This window comes from Brachionichthys hirsutus, unplaced genomic scaffold (assembly GCF_040956055.1).
Source record: "Brachionichthys hirsutus isolate HB-005 unplaced genomic scaffold, CSIRO-AGI_Bhir_v1 contig_283, whole genome shotgun sequence".
NCBI classification, from domain to species: Eukaryota; Metazoa; Chordata; class Actinopteri; order Lophiiformes; family Brachionichthyidae; genus Brachionichthys; species Brachionichthys hirsutus.
The window spans coordinates 116,711-132,121 of record NW_027180371.1 but is presented as its reverse complement, the minus strand read 5'-3'; the positions used below and the strand labels follow the sequence as shown (position 1 = coordinate 132,121).

Genomic DNA, 15,411 nt, shown 5'->3' with positions numbered 1-15,411 from the left:
ATCAGATAAAAAATCCTCTTTCGGAGCAGCGGTTCAAATTCCTATTGACAGAGATTACTGACATCATTATGAAACACTGGATTTATAATGGCGTGCACTGTTGGTTATTATAATATTGTAACTAGTTTGGTCTGGTCTGAATCTTTTTGCTTGGAAATGTGCATTAGGGAGGAAATGTTTCATGAAAACGAATCAAACAGGGTTTATTTTTATTATCAAAAATATTATTTAACCTTCATGTGCATATCTTCCAGCATAACAACAAAACAAAAAAACGGACACAAATGATGCATAACTGCTATTCAAGTATTATTTTTCCACAAACACATCAAGGAACTCAAGCCATTTTTGTCAAGAGACAGATAGACATTGCTTTAGAATGCTGCTCACACTGAAAATAACACTTTGTAGTCAGCAAGGCAGGAATCAGATGATGCAGAAAATAAGCTTGTCACATTTTCATGTCTCAACTTTTATATCATTAGTTCTGGATGTAACACTACTCGTGTTTTAGTGAACAATTCCTGGGCCCTTGCAATGCTCCAAGCTGTGTGATGAAGTCATTCTGAGTTTCCTCTTAATTTACCGGAAGTCACAACCTCTTGAGCCGCAGGTGGAACTACGTCATTTAAATTTCATAAATTGCAGCCCAAAGCTTGTTTGGCCTTTTAGGATTTTTACCATTATTAAATTTTACGATTTACAACTTGTAGAAGAAATAGGCTCGTGGTGTTTACGGGAAGCTCTAGTGATCGGTACAGGGATGTTAAACTTGGTAAGAGAGTTTAAGATTTTGAATGTCAGTGCGCTGACTGCATAAATACTTAACGTTAAGTCATGCTTGTGGTTATATTGATGTTCAAAATTGCACTTTGTGACTCCTTCTGTCATCCTGGGTAAAGGCGAAAATAGTGCCAGTCAGATTCGAGAGGCAACTAAAGGCCCATTTTTCTTCCTTACCGAGTCACTGCAGTACAAATCAGGCACTTATATGATAGAAAAATCAATCACATTCCAAAGAGCTCTTGATATATCTATATTACACTGCATATAGGATCAATAAAGCTTCAAAATGTATCATTGATTCATTTGTGGCTCTGAGATGCCTCTGAGATTTATGCCGCCATCGGAACACAACTGAATTTGCTATTATGTTTGTTGCAAACAGTTTTTCTTTAAAGGCTCAATTACAATGTATTTATTTGTTACTCTTAATAATCCACAGATTTTACTTGCAACAGCTCGCAGAAGCCGTTTTCTATAGAGAAAGTCATTTACAATCTGTTAAGTGTTATGTTAACACTGCCTTTAAACTGGCAATCTGATGAAGGTGTACCACCCCCCCCCCCCCCCACACACACACAAACACACAACCCAAGCAGCTAAGTGGTACAGAACATCAATAAATGACTGAATACATGAACACAGTTGCTGATGTCATTGTGTGTTACTACCCACCCTGTAATTCAGCTGAGCTGATTTGAATTGATTACATCTCTAATTATAGCTTTAATCCCTGAAAGTACCATCCTGTTATATATTATATATCGTAGTGGAGGCTTTGGGGGCTCTTGGAGCGGGTGAGACCTCTGTCTTTTTAGCAGGGCATGCATGTGCGGCATTGGCTCTCTGGGAATAGCAGCAGCTCTACATGAATGACTGGCAGATCTCTTGGAAATGTGCTGCCTCTGCAGGAAATAGCCCAAGAAAGTACATCAGCATGCATACTCATTTCTGTAAAAGTTACATACAATTTTTAAATGTAATGTTGTTATACCAATCCGAAATAAGTCTGAAGAAAAGTAAGCAAAGAAAAAAATGCAGTGCATAAAGTCTACTGCACAGATGTGACTGGAGACAAGGCTGTTTTCATGGTACTGAGCAATCACTTAGCTCCTAAAGTAAAAGTTTAAACCTCAAAGTAGCTGGGATTTACTCATAATATGCAAAACAACATGTGGTTCTAGCCTTTTTTCATCTTATCACCCTCACTTATCTCTATATTGCTCTGTTTTTTGTCCCCCCCCTCAGGATAATGATGGAGGCATGACTGCACAGCTGCCCAGCACAATCACTTCCTTTGTACAGACTGGTCTGAGACCAGGGGAGGAGTATACTGTTAACCTGGTGGCACTGAGGGACCAGGGTCGAAGCCAGCCTGTCACTGCCACTGTCACAACATGTATGTATTATTGGAAACTATGAGGATAAATCTTAGGCTGAGGGTAACATGTCATCAGAGAAGGGGTGTCAAGAAGTGGCATTGTGACATGACTGGTTTTGTCGAACCGACAGTCAAGCAAATGTCTTGTCAGATGTCATTTTGTGCTTGGTTAAAAGTAAGAAGCTGTCAGGAAGCAATGTTCTGTTCATTATTTCATCAATCAAATTATAAGTCCACCCCTCACCAGCCGACACCATTTTTGACAGCTGCAATAGTTTGCCATTCAGACCTTGTCTATAACAATTCAAACGCTTATGCTTGCAATCAAAACAGCATTCATTTCATGTCATGTTCATCCCAGGAGTTGTAATTAAGGATCAATTAATAATTCATGACGGCCATTAATTTTTCATGCCGGCCCACCATGGGACACCTTATTGGATAAGGAAATTCAGAAAAGACAAATTTGAAGTTACTCAATAATTCACAAGAAAGATTTATGTTGCCTTGGCGGAGGAGGGGCTCGGAGAAACATCGGAAGTTCCAGGAACATCTGAAGCTAAAGTGAGAATTTGTTCTCGGCGACTAATCTTTCTCAGGATGTTTACTTCAAGGACAGCCAAGGTGCCAATTTCTCATACATCTTTGTCTATTTGATGAACAGTATGTCAAACCTGAGTCTGGAACGTATTTGTATTAGTGTCTTGATTTTTTTTTAGTACTTTATTTAGTATTATTATCAGTTTAACAAACTATATGATGTCATGACGTCATCGTGGCCATTACGAAAATGCTGTTGACACATTTCACTCTTATTGCTAGAATAATCATTTGAAGAAATCGTCACATTATTTCATTAATGATAATTAAAAGAGGTGTACGGGACCCAATACCTAAAAGCCAGTTATCCAGAGTAAAATGTCGCCGTATAACCAAACAGCAGGTGTTATATTGTTAATAGGAATATCAATCAATGCCGAGATCCAAATGTAGTGCTGCAATACATCCTGGAGAGCAAATCACAAATGGGCCATTGCCCCGTGGCTCTAGTAACAATAGTGACAGCAATTCAGTGATTATGCTTCTGCCTGTTATTGTTTTTTTTTAGTGATTGATGGCCCCACACAGCTGATTGTGCGCGACGTGTCCGACACCGTAGCGTTTGTGGAGTGGACGCCACCGAAAGCAAAGATTGATCAGATTGTGTTGCGGTGCGGCCTGGTGGGAGGGGAAGGGCCGCGGACCACCTTCCGCCTCCAGCCCTCACTCAGCCAGTACTCCCTGCAGGTAAGCGTTTACGTAACACTATTTGTGTGACTGCGTGCACAATTCATCATTCTGCCGGCTCACAGATCTGATCATATCGACACGTGATGCAGGCTCACCTGCCACCTGGGGGGACAGAAAAGCCAGCCTTGCGCAGTTTAAATTGTTTATCTTTGGGTGGGGGGAATGATCCTCGGAGTTATTGCAATTGCGCTCACACAAGTGTGCGTCTCTGTGTTTGTGCGCTTCATCCATGTTGAATGATTTGTCTGCCTTGTGATGGAAAAAAAAGAACAAAAACATCCCCACAAAAAGATTAAACACACCAAACTGCATGTTTCCCACACACACAGGTTCTGCGCCCTGGCTCGCGGTACGAGGTGTCTGTCAGTGGGATGAGGAAAGGAAACGAGAGTGGATCTGCTTCCACTGAATTTACTACCGGTGAGGCCTGACACCAAGCAGCTGTGGTTATAGTGAGGTTGTTTTTTTTTATCGTGCACCTCTGAGGATAGAGCAGTTGATGACATATGGCATGCTCTAGATCATATTGTTTACCCCCTATTGAAACTGGGGTGGAACATCTGTTCTTGGTAATTCCCTGCTCTGGTTTGGGCAGGAAAGTAAATAATTAGCGGATACATTATTCTCATTTGTTTTGAGAGCAAACAACAAGTTTCGTCAAATTGCTATTAGCTCCAGCTTACATCTAACGATAAATGTCTGCCTGTGACGTCAGAAATGTCTGAGCTTATTATTGCTGAGCGGATGTAAATGACGCCAGATGGGCATCTGTAGCTCAACTGATGTTGATATCCAGTGAAACGGACACCATCTGTATCTACTTTTGATCGTTTCTTTTTTTAAAAGGCTGACGTTGCTTGTCCCTAATCCCTGAGAATTGGTCTCAGTGTCCCCAACATTGTCAGCTTTATCGTTCTTCTCAGAGATCGATGCCCCCAAGAACCTGCGGCTCGTGTCAAAGACCTCCACAAGCCTGGAGCTTGAGTGGGACAACAGCGAGGCTGAGGTAACCAGACATGATGTCAAAGGGCAATAACAGATGTATTAGAATGATTTGTTTTTCAGACATTGTCAGTTTGTAATGGATGGGACACCGTGATAAAGTCTGAATAACTAATTGTCAGATTTACATTGTCTTTATTGTGATAGAGTTTCAAATGTACTCAAATAATCTGATTTGCTTTTCATATTAATTTCAAGTGTCTCCATCTTAATCCATGCTTTGCATACAGGTGGAGGGGTACCAGGTGGTGTACAGCACTTTAGCAGGAGACCAGTACGATAAAGTGATCGTGCCCCGTAATGAGGGATCCACCACCAAGACCACGCTCACCGGTAATCGAGGAGCACTGTCGCTTTTCTTTCTTTCTTTCTTTTGTTCATTTATTCATTCATTCGTTTGTCTTGTCGTTCTGTCTTTAGTTATTTTGCATCACCACCTCTCAGTGCGAGGCTTTTGTCTTTCGTTCTTGTGCCCTCAGCATCACGGTGCATCTAATATGCACTGGAGAAATGAAGGATTGCCTGTGTGCTGTACACGGCAGCATCGTCCACAGAGCCAGCACTTTGTTGATGGGCCACTGATTGTATTTGCAGAAATGCTTGTTGTCCTGTGGGCATATTGAAGGGCTTTTCAGAAAGGATGGGTCAGCTGGGATGCATTTTCCGAAAGAAAATAGCACTGAAAAGGGCAAAACCAGCATAAGAATAGAAGCAAATGGTACTTGAGTTATTCAGCGGGGCCGCAGCAATCGATGCTGCCTCCACTCGCATCCTCTCCCGCCCACATCCTCGCTGTACTAATGGTCCTTCTGCAGATTGAGTAGCCAACTGTGAACATAAATGGATTGATTATAAACTCATCCATTCTGTGGTTTGGACAAAAAAATGAAATTATATTATTACATATGGCTCGGCTTTGGCCTCTCCGCTGATGTACATGTGATTTGCTCATGTAAAGCATCAAGCCTGCTTGTTTTATTTTCTTCTAATGCGGATTCTCTTTGTCTTCGCGTCTCAGACCTGCTTCCCGGCACAGAGTATGGCATCGGCATTTCTGCCATGAAAGGTGTCAACCAGAGTACGCCAGCAACAATGAACGCTAGGACGGGTGAGTCTATGACTGTTTATAGGCCTCCATAAAAAACAGCTTGGGATTCACTCATGCACATAGGAAACGCTACAGCAACATTCTCAGTTTCACAGCAGGCTTGTTAGATCATTTGCTTTTATCAATAGCAGCGTTTCTACTGCAGCACCTTTCCTCAGCCCCCCCCCCCCCCCTGCCAACCACTGCAGGGGTTCGCGCTCTAAATTAAGTTGCAGAGACATCATTTTACCCACCAAACATTCTCTGTTGGGGGTTGCAACTTTCCAAAAGCACAGGAACTTTAAAGGTGATGCTTGCAGCTCTGAGCTTTTCGAGCTGTTTAAATTCTCACAGCAGTTTATTTGAGTTATCATTTAAAAAAATCTGCAGCGGTAAACCAGTTAGATTTCTGTTCCCTGTGTTTTGGCACGTCAGCGTGGATTATAGAAAACTATAGAGAGGAAGGAGCCTGTTAGCTCTGTGACTAAGATAGCCTCATACTTTGGCTTGAAACTTGATTCAAACTAGTTTCATGCTATTTGTCAGAAACAATATAACCTATTTGAAATTTGGGAAATTAAAGTTTTCTTACATTTACATTGTATGAGGGTATGGCTATGTCATATTGCCAGTTTCGGTCAGAGTTTTCATTTAAGAATTACAAAGATGTATCTATGAATACCGCTTTGCTTGTGACCCTCTCTTAATCTTAGCAATTCATCGATTTTTATGTGTCTTTCTTGACGGGTTGAAATAAAGACTCTTGAAAAAGGACTCACTCAATTTTCCACTTGCTTTATTAATGCGTGGAGGCGTTTCGCTAATATTTCCCCATCACGTCTTCTGTGAAGCATAATCTTTCTTCCATTTGGCATTTTAATGGCTGATGGTAGTTCACACGTTAAAAAAACAGGCCTCCATTTTCATTAGGGGATAAGCTCTTTCCGCTCCACTGTTTTGTTCGTTCTATTTGAACTTTGAAAATGAGGTACAGCAATCGCAGCTTTCTCAAATACCTTTAAAGAATGTGACAACGCCACCTCCCAGTCACCCAGCAGCACTTACATTATTGAATTTGACATGTTGAAAGCACAATTTTCATTAACAGCGGCTTTATATGAAGCCCCCCCCCCCCCCCCTAAAAAACACTGAAGGCTTGAGGATTCCTGCAAATTAAATGAGGTGAGAATGAAACATTTGCCATTCAGTTGGCAAGTTCTATGACTTTTTCTGGAAACAAAAGGAAGATAAGAATGCAGCAAGTACAAAAATATGAAATACAGACTGTGGGGATTGTATAGTGGGGATAATATAGATGTCCTTTTGGAATATATAATATATATTATATCAATGCTGCAGCAAAGAGGGTAAAGAGTAGATAAGAATTCACAGCAAGTATGTTTTTTTATTGCACATAGATAAAGTCGATTTCTGGAAATCCAACCAAATTAAAAAATAACAAAAGAATCCCTCTCTCTGATAGGTCTGGATGTGCCCATGGATCTAACTGTGACAGCTTCGACCGACAACACCATCACTCTGGCATGGGGCTTGGTCCAGGGCCCCATAGACCACTACAAGGTCACCTTCACGTCCTCCTCCGGCACCGCCACCGAGGTAAAGCATACAATGAATGAACTTGGCGTGAACAGCAAATATACTGGATACATTGCTTTACATTTGTATGGCTTACACCTATTCCCATCCTTCTTTGCACCATCAACAAGGCTTTTAATAGAATTGATGGCCCCGCTGTGACTCTTTGTTCTAGCTGACGGTACCTAAAGACGTCACCACCACCACTCTGACAGACCTTGAGCCCGGAACCGAATACACCGTCACTGTAGCGGCAAGAAGAGGAAGACAGCAGAGCAACACAGCCACCGTGTACGCCTTCACAGGTAGAGAGAGAGAGAGCGGTGATGCTGTTATATCAATCTCTCTTTTGGACGGCGTTATCCTTAGCTGTTCTCCTGTGGGGGGGGGGGGCTTTCTTTTTCTTCTTAGCAACAGCTAAGCATGAACATTTTCTAGATTGCCGTGCTTTTGATACAGCGTCTGTGTAATCTACTCAATTATCTGACAGAACAGCGTTTGCTCGGCTCAGGTAAAGCCGTGAAATATCAGCCTATTACTGCAGAGATGTGGAGCGCACTCTTAACAACAGTGGGTTTGTAATGAAGTCGAATGCTGATGTTAATGAAATAAAGTGTGGCAGCGGGCAAGGTGAGTCACGCTGAAGGAAAAATGGAGAACTCGAAAACACTTTGAAGAACCAATTAGGAGAGGTAAATTATTCAAGTCAGCTAATGAGCTTGTTGCGAATGTGCCCTAATTGCACGTCTGTTTTGCATGTAAATATATGTTTAAGTTCCTTCTGATTCCTTTTTGATTCTACGTATTTCTGTCACACTCGGTGCTTTTTATTCTCTCTCTTTTTTTTGTCGCGGGAAACGTCGTCTTTTATTCAGAAATGTGTCCGGCCGCTCATCTGTATGTCAGTCCTGCAGACCCGCTGGTTCTTTGATATCTCCAAACCAAACATCATCTTGTCACAGAGGATGGTGTCACGACGATGGCAACGTGCTCACCTGCTGGCTTATTTGCTATTCTTTTCTAAATTCCTCTCATCATCATCATCATCATCATCATCTTCATCTATTGTCATCTTCACTGTTTCCGTCGCAGCACTCGACGCCGTCATCGCCGAAATCATTGTCGCATTCATCATCTTTTGATACTTGTGGCTTCTTGAGTGGCTCCACACTAACCATCTGGAGATCAGTGATGACAAAATGTCTGGAGAGGAGAGCATGATGAAAATGACAAATCAATAATGAATTACCTGTCATCCTCTCATCTACTGTTCGCTTGGCCAAATTGGCAGCATCTGTTGCCACGTTGGACAAAAACAATGATTCAATGCAATGCCACTGCTTGTCATTGAGTGTCATCGCTTTCTGCAAAATAGCTTCTGCATGCTAGCCTCTCTCTACTTGTGAATTAATTTGTCAGGGCAGCCATTTGTACATTGCATAACGCTGAGACGACCATTGCTAATAGGTTTGTCCATTAATTGGATTTTTCCGAGACCTATCAAGGACTTTGAACGTTGCTCTTCTTTGTCTGCTAATGCTGCGATTGCACTTTCGAAAGAGGCCGACACTTGTAGCGCCTCCTGTGGGGGGGGGGGGGGGGGGGGGGGCTCAGGGTGGATGACCTGCTGCACATTTCTAATAATGGATCGAATGCATATTTTGACTCCATGAATTCTACATAATAGATACAGTTTTAAACTTTGTACCACTTTCAAGAAGCCCCGGTGTGATGAAAATTTTGAAAGGAGACATTTGACTTTCTATAGCCTGAATTGCATTTCTGATGACTAGTAGATTGACCTACACCTGCATCAAGTTCTTGTTTCTGCTTTAAAATCAAAAAGTATGACTTAGAGAAACAGAAACTGAGTTATATTTCCACATAAGATCTGTGTTTTTTTAAATAATGACCTACTTTCCACAGAACCACCAGCATAGCCATCACGTTGCCTCTTACCCATCCCCCCTCACCATGTTTTGCAGTTTTGTCAGCAGTGCAGTGTGTAGTGTACATACTTGGGTTATTTCTATCACGTCTTCCTCCACTTCCAAGGATACACACACTGAATACACGCTAGAAGAATGGGATGACATTGTTCTGCAGCTTGCACAGGAGATTAATGTGTGTTGCTGTTTGGTGAAAGAAATGCGCCATAAAATGTAGCCATTAACCACTAAAAAGAGAACATGAGTGCAGGCTCTTGTAAACAATGCAGGTTTCAGGTGATCGATTGCAAACGCTCTACCTTTAATCTGGATGAATCCTAGGTTAGGTTTAGGTTTAGGTATTTATTTATTTCAGGCAATGACAAAAAGCATCTCCCGTGCTATTTGTAAAACCACACATGGCTAATTAAATTAAAATCATCTCGCTTTTCTTGCTTTGTCAGCCGCTGCACCGGTTCTCATTTGTCCCATCGTCTGTTGTCCACATCATGCATATTGACAACAGCATATGCTGTCGTCATCATCTCTCCTTTTTCATTTTGTGAGCGTCCCGTCATATCTCCATCTTTATGGCTGATAATCCCATTCATTTTTTTTTCTTTTTTGTGACCAATTAAATCATTACTTCTACATGATTTTGGTCTGCTTTGAGTCTCACCTATCCCCATCGAGATTACCCCCAGGGCTACACAATCTGCTGCTCCATCCGGCTCTGCTTCGATTCATCATTGAGTCGCTCGTCTTCCACCTCCGTAGCGATGCAACCATTGTTTCTGATCCTTTTCCACAAATGTTTCCTGGCTTTTTGCCTCTCCTTGGAACCTATTCGGTGACCTTTACGCCCTTGTTCACCAGGGATCAGACCGGTAACCCACCTCTTCTTGTCAGAGGCGACGTCAGATTCTGTCTCAGTGACCTGGACTGCCCCGGCGCCACCTGCTGACCTCTTCATCCTGAGCTACAGCTCTGCCGACGGTACAGACACCTCTAAGGTCACACTGGATGGCATAAAGACAAGGTCACTGGTCCAGGGGCTGCTGCCGTCCACTCCGTACACCATCAGTCTAATCACAATACAAGGAGCTATTACCTCTGAACCCATTACGGCATCACTCACGACAGGTGAGCTGACTGACTTCTCAGCGCTGGCACAGACTAAATGCACAAACATGGCAATTGTCAGACATGTTTGCTTCCTACTTGCACTATTTCGTTTGTATCATTGCTTGCAAATTGAGTACGGTCATTTCTTCATTTTGTCCCACCAGTGTTCCAAAGATGTTAAATTTATGTCACTAAATAAATAAATCAGCAAAACGAGTGAAACAACAGCAACAAACTAATGTGTTAACAATGTATAAATAAATAAATAAATATAAATAAATAAATCCATAACATACAACCAGTTTATTAGAATAATTATTTTCACTTTGATCACCTCAAACATTCACCACTATGAATGACTTGCATGGTTGTTTTAGGTGGTCGCATGACTTGAATGCCACTGAATGACTCAAAAGAAAAGAAACTAGGAATACAAATACTTTAATTTAAAGAAAAGTGAGGAAATTTGCAAGTCGAGGTAAAGTGACAAAAAGGGAAATGTCTAAATGCAAATACAAAGTCATTTTAAATGAAATATCCATTTGTAGAAATGTTGTTTGCATTTAATTTGCTGATAAGCGCAGCACAATCATTTTAGTAATTAGACGTCTGCCTTGGAGGCATTGTTTCCTTTTGTTTTGACAGACTTAACCCTGAGGACGCAATATCAGAAACGCTATCTTATATTGTTCTTGCCTGGTGTCAATTCTGTGGCTGCAGTTTTCCTCATTCTGACTCAATGGCCAGTTCCTGCAAGGATCTATTGTTATTTCATTTTCATTCTAGACTCTTACCCAATCCTAACGCTGGGGGTTGTTTGAGAAACTGCTGACGAATAATTCTCAGACAAGGACAGTGAGGAGTAGACGGGGGGGGGGGGGGGGGGGGGGTACAACAATCGTTGTAGCCTCACCTTCTTTCAAGTCCTCTTTTAACGTTTTTGTCTGCCAACCGCGCAGCAATGATTCGTCGCACCATTGTCTTTATTTCTTCTTATCTTAATACATTAGAGCTTTATTTTGAACGATCTCTGAGGAACGTTTCCTTTGATAACAAGGGCGCTATCCTCGCCTGGGGAGAGACTGATTGAGCGTCAGTGTTATATCCTACCTGAGAAAGAGACAATGGGCAAGATGGAGAAAGAGAATCAAAGCTGACTTTTTTTCTTCTTCCTGTTAATTTTCTTTATCAAAATTCAAAAGGAAACCTGTTGGAAGACTTAATCAAATGGATGAGAGACAAAAGTCAGCGGCGAACAATAGAGAGACTGACTTGGCATCAGCACCAAAGAGATTCAGTAGCCAGTCTCATGTAATACCTCAGTAGTTTCAACACCCTCTGGCTTTCTTTCTTTGCTCACCCACACTCAGATTTCAAGGGTAGGTATATATATATAAGTAGGTATATATGCTTTTGGCATTAACGTGACCGCCACTTGAAATTCCCCATGCTCTTGTGTTTTCACCACTGCTAGAGTGGGCGGTCTGGTTTATCAGACTGATTCTCACTTGCCGCTGATAAGGTCTATTGAAATGATGCTTTAATGCGACTAAGCCTGAGGGTCATTCTCATTTGTAATCTTACAGTGCAAATTAACATTTGATCTTCCAGAGGGATGGAATCAATAGGAGCATAGGACAACTATATTTGGAGTTCAAAGCCAGAGGTTCTAAGTAAATTATAAGAAGTTGGTTTGCAAGCGCTGCTCTTTTCATTCCTTGTCCACACTCAGTGATGGATTGATCTCTTCATCTCCTCCTCTCCTTTGTCTTCTTCTTTGCGCCTCTATAACCATCCTTATCTCTCTTTATCTTAATCTAGCATCTGGGGGCATGTCATCAGATTAATTGAGCATTCACATTGTTTTGGCTATAACCTTATCACAACAGCTTGATAGCCACTGGAGATACCTGACAAATTGTCAGAGGATGGGTCGGGATATCTCTCTTGGAATATCTTTTCATGGTATTTAGGCCTTTCACACAGATTCGTATTAACATGCGACATGCTTCCACCGAAAAGGCACAGATCTGTTTATGAGCTGCAGTGAAAAGAAGGTTAAACCTTTTCAAAGCAAGGCTTATTCAAGGATTTATTTGCAATGAAAAATAATCCCATTTATTTTAATGTAGTACCTGAAAGTTTTTTTATATATAAAACAACTGAAGTCAGAACAAACATTATTGTTTGAAACCAGTTTCCCCAAATGTCCCACATCTAGGAATGGACCCACCGAAGGAGGTGACGGTGTCAGATGTGACTGAAGACTCGGTGACCATCTCCTGGATCAGACCACTGGCGTTCTTTGAATACTATAAGCTGTCCTACCAGTCAGCTAGAGGTAGCATATTCTTTAAACGCACATGGTAATAACACTAACATTATTTTCCAACTGGAGTCGAATAAACTTGTCTTTGCATATCAGTTTAATGAGGATGGCATTTGGTGTAGGTCTGTGATTTTCGCAGTCAGGAACCTTATCCGTTAAACCATTTTAATACTTTGTAATTAGAGTGTTACAACGATTAAATAGTTGCTACATAATGCATGCCAGCTGCTCTATCCACTTGAAGAAACTTGAGAATTACAGCAGCGCTTCCGATTACAGTCTGTCTGACCATCTCCCCACCCCCGCAGGTCGTGTTGACAGCCTGGTGATTGACAGCGATGTCACCAACTACACCTTGTCCAGCCTGTTTCCTGCTACAGAATATGATATCAGCCTCAATGCTGTCAGAGGGAGTCAGGAGAGCAAAGTGGTCATTACCTCCGTCTTCACGGGTAAGGGTTGACACGATAACGTTAGTAGGAGCACAGCAAGTAGAGGAGAGGCAGACGCCGGCCGTGGAAACGTCAGTCACACTTTGTTTTTTGTTTTTTTAATCATTCATCTGTTTTGTTTTCTCACAATCATGAGAAAGAAAAATGCACCCATTGAATGTGCAATGCCTCATATAAAGAAATGTTTGTGGTATAAATACCTATTGACACACCGCTTAAAGACATAATACCATTATAGCACCCACGAAGGTGAGGGTTGTTCTGGGCTTTAATGACCTTATGATCTGCTTTCAATGTGCTCTTGTAATCCTTTGCTTTTGTACCACACGACGTATCGTACTGCATTCAAACCACATTCCTCCCACTCATTTCACTACAGCGCTCTGATAAATGTCCCGCTGTGAGTGGGTTGGTAGAGGGGGCAAATCTCTGCAGCGTCTGTTCGGAACAATAGTCCTCCCACCAAAATAGCAGCTGCTCATTTGGAGATACGGTTTGTGCTACAGGAGCAGCAGACGCAACACACAGACATCAGGGAAAATGTCACAGGTTAGCCCGTTAAAACAGCCTCGAGTGAGTCGTCTAGATTCTAGAGACGTGCCATCTCTTATCTTCTTCAGAGTCCCAGGAGGTCTTCAGCATAAATAAACAGCAAAAAGTGATCTGTGGCTCAACGTGTTGCCGCAATACCTGTTTATCACTACAGTATCGGTGCCTGTCTCTTTAGTGCCACAAACATATTATGTGTTGTTCATGTCGTCATCTCGGGTATTTTAATTACTTATTTATTTCTTTACGCTAAATCACTTAAATGATCTGTTTCGTTCCCTCCTGTTCACTTTTTCTTCCACAATATTTTTATTCTCCCATCCTTTAATTTCTGACTAACTTCATACTTCTTTTTTCACCTGCTCTCCCTGTGTCTCCCATCATTTTTCCTGGTGGGAACTCTCTAGAATGTAGTCTTTCAGATTCAAAACCGCAGCTCTGAAGTCAGGAAGACCTAAAACCTCACTTATTTACATGCATGTAAATGTGGGACACCATTCTTCTTTGTGGAAAATATTCCACTAATCTAAGATTAAGACACTCCCAAGATGCTGTATGCACAATCTCCAGTGTGTGTGTGTGTGTGTGTGTGAGAGAGAGAGAGAGAGAGAGAGCAGAATGTGTGTATGCATGTCAATGAGAGCTGATTCGCTACAAGACAAACCATCCAGAGAAAAAAGCTTGGAGTCTCTTTCTCTTACTCTTTTATTCATCTGTGTGTTGCTATTTCCCTCGATTGATTTACTCACAACCCCCCCCCCCCCCCTTTTTGTATCCCCCATTTACAATGTCAATCTTGTTAGAAATGGTATACAACATTGCTCTATTTCTAACCAGGGACATGTTAATGTCATTTTCAACAATACAAAAACAGGGGATTTGGAAAAATAAGCCAGCATTTCCTGACTAAGTACGTAATGACTGGAAATGCGGCGGTTTTCTGCTTTCTTCACTCCCTGAGCAGTTATTGTGAGACAAGATGGAAAAGCACGGAGCCACATTTCATTTTGCCGGTGCAACAAGCAGTGCTTAATCCAAACTGAATTTGAGAGAGAGGGAGGATGTGAAGCCGTCTATAGGCAGGCACTCATTAGGAAAGTGTCAGCACCCCTTTTTATAGCATTACTCTTCCTAACACAGGTGTTTGAAGACAGATCACAGAAGGTGGATGAGGGCGAGTACAGTTCTATATAAAAAGTACTAGAAGGACACTCAGGAGAACATAAACCTCTGCCAAGGCCCAACAACATTTTTAAACGATATTTAACCCAAGTCGGAATTCCAATGATTCAGCTAACCTTACTGGCGTAAAGAAAATGTGTCTAGTTTAGACAGAGAAGTGCCGGGGAAAAAAAAAATACATTTCTGAAACACAACATGAACTTTAAAGTAGATGTTTTTTTCAGTTATAAAGAGACAGAGGGGCAGCATGGTGGCACAATGGGTAGCATTGTTGCCTAGAAGGTTCCATGTTTGATTCCTTTCTATGCAGAGTTTGCATGCTCTTCCCAGGTTTCCGTGGATTCTCTCCGGGTTCTCCGGCTTGTTCCCGCCTCCAAAAACAGGCGTCTTAGGTGAATTGATCTCTCCAAATTGTCCATAGGTGTGAGTTTGACTGGGTGGCTGTCTGTCTGTTTTGCGTGACCCTGTGATGGACTGGTGTTTCATCCGGGGTGTAACCCACCTCTCACCCATAGCCAGATGGGATACGACCAAGATATAAGCGGCTGAAGACAAGACCGTTACGGTTGATTTAATGTGGATTCATCTGAAACCAGTTCCCAAATACCGACAGCTGAAAATGTCCTGTCGCTGAAAAAAGACAGGCACGAACAAAAACGCCTGAGGAAATACAAAATAATCAAATATATGTTTTGTCAGTGCAACAT

The 15,411-nt window shown here is 41.8% G+C and overlaps 1 protein-coding gene across 1 annotated transcript in view; it reads left to right on the top strand.

Moving 5' to 3' along the window:
- Positions 1 to 15,411, top strand: part of LOC137914157 (tenascin-R-like) — a 48,902-nt gene that overhangs the window by 12,510 nt on the left and 20,981 nt on the right. The window contains exons 9-18 of the mRNA XM_068757763.1: positions 2,032 to 2,182; positions 3,273 to 3,451; positions 3,784 to 3,874; positions 4,360 to 4,460; positions 4,687 to 4,789; positions 5,475 to 5,564; positions 7,027 to 7,160; positions 7,315 to 7,444; positions 12,414 to 12,533; positions 12,830 to 12,973. Coding sequence (XP_068613864.1) covers positions 2,032 to 2,182; positions 3,273 to 3,451; positions 3,784 to 3,874; positions 4,360 to 4,460; positions 4,687 to 4,789; positions 5,475 to 5,564; positions 7,027 to 7,160; positions 7,315 to 7,444; positions 12,414 to 12,533; positions 12,830 to 12,973 — 1,243 coding nt within the window. The remainder of the gene's footprint in view (positions 1 to 2,031; positions 2,183 to 3,272; positions 3,452 to 3,783; positions 3,875 to 4,359; positions 4,461 to 4,686; positions 4,790 to 5,474; positions 5,565 to 7,026; positions 7,161 to 7,314; positions 7,445 to 12,413; positions 12,534 to 12,829; positions 12,974 to 15,411) is intronic.